Below are 2480 nucleotides of genomic sequence, written 5' to 3'. Positions count from 1 at the left end.
GACCAATTCATATTTTTCTTGGAAGCTTTGGATGTAGGAGCTTTGACTTTATCACTTTCTTCTGAGGGTGTATTTTGATCTTCCTTGTCACCATAGAAACTTTCTAGGGTCAGCATTTTTTCTGTCTGCTCATTTTCCCAGCCTATTTCTTGACTTTTAACTCTTTGTTAAAGTGGTGCAATGCTTCCAGGGTGGAGGGTGCACTGTTCCAAGCTTCAGGGGGTTTTTGTAACTGTTTTCAGAAATACTCTAGGAATTTGTAAGTTTTTAGTTCTTCCAAGGTGGTATGATTTGATAAGAGGTGTGTTTACTACTCTCTTGGCCTGTGTCTGCAAGCAACCAGAGGCCTGCTTTTCTGCTCTGGAACTATGAACAGAATCCTGCTGCACTGTGGCTGCAAGCTCTTTTGTGCTTGTCTTCCTCCCCTGCCTGGGACCACCACCCAAGACCTGAATCCAAGTATGGATAAAAAAGAGTCCTGCCTCAGTGCTAGCAAAGAGATTCCTGTAATCTCTTTATGGTCAATTGTTAGACCCCCTTACTGTCTGTGATCTGAGTTTCAGAAGCAATCCCTGCTGCTGTTGATTCAAAAGCTTCAGGGGCCTGCCTGCTCCTGGTTTACTGGACCTGGGGATGGGGCTTTGATCCACTTTTACCCCAGTACAACAGACCTTTCCTGCCAACATTCCAAGTTGTCTTTGGCTGGAAAATTACTTCACCCTATCTTTTTGTGGGTTCTGCTCCTCCAGCAATCGTATTGCATTATTTGAAGGTATTTGGAGAAGTCTTGGGGAGAGCTCAGGCAAGTCACTGCCATTCCTCCACCATCTTGACTTTGCTCCTCAGATTTCTAGTTTTTTTAAATCCACATTCAGTTCTTTGATCTTTTTTTCCTATTTTTAGATGTATGTTTGTAAAGATATGACTTTTCCTTGAAGACAGCTTTATCTGTATGCTGAAAACTCTCGTATGTTGTTTCATTATGATGATTTTCTTTTACCTTTTATTCATGGGTTTTTTTTGTTTTAAAAGTGTAATACTGTTTATTTTGCTTCAGAAGACATTTCAGCATTCTAAACATACAAAAAAACCCCAGAACGTTCCAGATTGTGTTTAAGAACAGACTTTGTTTTTATCCTTGCCCTGGCTTGCTGTTTGATACAAGGCAGAACTCTACAGTTTTAATTTTAAAACTACTGCACACTTCAACTAAAAAGAAAACCAAAACTCCAGACACTTTTCTCATGCCAGCCGACCCCCCCCTTCGTGACACCTAAGAATGGGTGCTGGGTGCTATTCCACTATATATACAGAAAGACAACTTTTAAGCTAAATGAACACCCACTGCAATGTACCTGCAATCTACCTTCACAGTGTAGGCTTTGGGTTTGCAGCCCCTTAGGAAAGGCAGAGTCTCATGTCCCCTCAAGCCTGGACTCCCCCAAGAATCTGTCTAGGGGTGTGGGGTTTTGTTGTTTTTACAAACTATAGATATGTACAGTTTATAACCCAGAATTTTCTAGCCAATAACCATATAGTTAAACACCACCTTACGAATTGAAAAAAAAATGCCTGAAAACATTTGTAAATGCTTGTTTTACACCAACAACAAAAGTGCAGAGTGAGGAGAACAGAGAACGCCTTTTCATTTTTAAAAATGTTTGGAAATATGTACAACTTTGATACAGTTTCTGGGCCACTTCATGTAAAACCAGTTACAATGTCTATCTAGAAGCACTTTTGAGAAGCTATGTGATCAGAAGCCAATTAAGCCTAATAGGGCAATCTACACCATCACAAAGGAGAGGGGTTTCATTTAAAGGTGTTTCCCCTACTCTATGGTATTCACATGGTGACAGAATATGGTACAGTTTCATTTGTCATCTTCTTCATCCTCCTCCTCCTCCTCGTCTTCCTCGTCCTCCTTGTCTTCCTCCTCTACCTTTTTCCGGGCAGCTTTAGCCGCCCCCTTTGCCCCATCGAACTTCCCTTTCGACTTATAATCTGCGACATCCTTTTCGTATTTCTCCTTCAATTTGGCTGCCTTATTATTATAAGGTTGCTTCTCACTGTCACTCAGATTGTTCCACATTTCGCCAAGCTTCTTTGCCACATCCCCAATGGATATGCCAGGGTTTGTAGACTTGATCTTGGGACGAAATTCTGAACAGAACAGGAAGAAGCCAGACGGTGGCCGTTTGGGTGCCTTAGGATCCTTCTTCTTCTTGCTACCTTTCGCTGGCCCGTAGTCTTTCATTTCTCTATCATATCGTACCTTATCGGCTTTTGCCATCTCATCAAACTTGGATTTCTCTTTCCCTGACATAGTCTTCCACCTTTCAGAGTACTTTTTAGAAAACTCTGCAAAGTTAACAGGAACCTCCGGATTCTTCTTCTTATGCTCTTCCCGGCAAGTCTGCACAAAGAAGGCATAAGCAGACATCTTGCCCTTCGGTTTCTTGGGGTCACCTTTAGCCATG

At 41.8% G+C, this 2480-nt stretch overlaps 1 protein-coding gene across 1 annotated transcript; it reads right to left on the bottom strand.

The window, feature by feature from the left end:
* Positions 1-1361: 1361 nt before the first annotated feature.
* Positions 1362-2480, bottom strand: LOC122733677 (high mobility group protein B3-like). Its single transcript, XM_043974282.1, has one exon. The coding sequence runs from the start codon at positions 2477-2479 to the stop codon at positions 1874-1876; it is 606 nt and encodes a 201-aa protein (XP_043830217.1). The 5' UTR covers position 2480; the 3' UTR covers positions 1362-1873.

The sequence above is a fragment of the Dromiciops gliroides genome, chromosome X (assembly GCF_019393635.1).
Source record: "Dromiciops gliroides isolate mDroGli1 chromosome X, mDroGli1.pri, whole genome shotgun sequence".
Taxonomy (NCBI): domain Eukaryota; kingdom Metazoa; phylum Chordata; class Mammalia; order Microbiotheria; family Microbiotheriidae; genus Dromiciops; species Dromiciops gliroides.
Note: the sequence above shows the minus strand (reverse complement) of the source record. Positions and strands in the feature narration are given on the sequence as shown.

Bases quoted from the DNA above. Each gene is read 5' to 3' on its own strand.
- LOC122733677 (XM_043974282.1), bottom strand. From the start codon at position 2,479: ATGGCTAAAGGTGACCCCAAGAAACCGAAGGGCAAGATGTCTGCTTAT.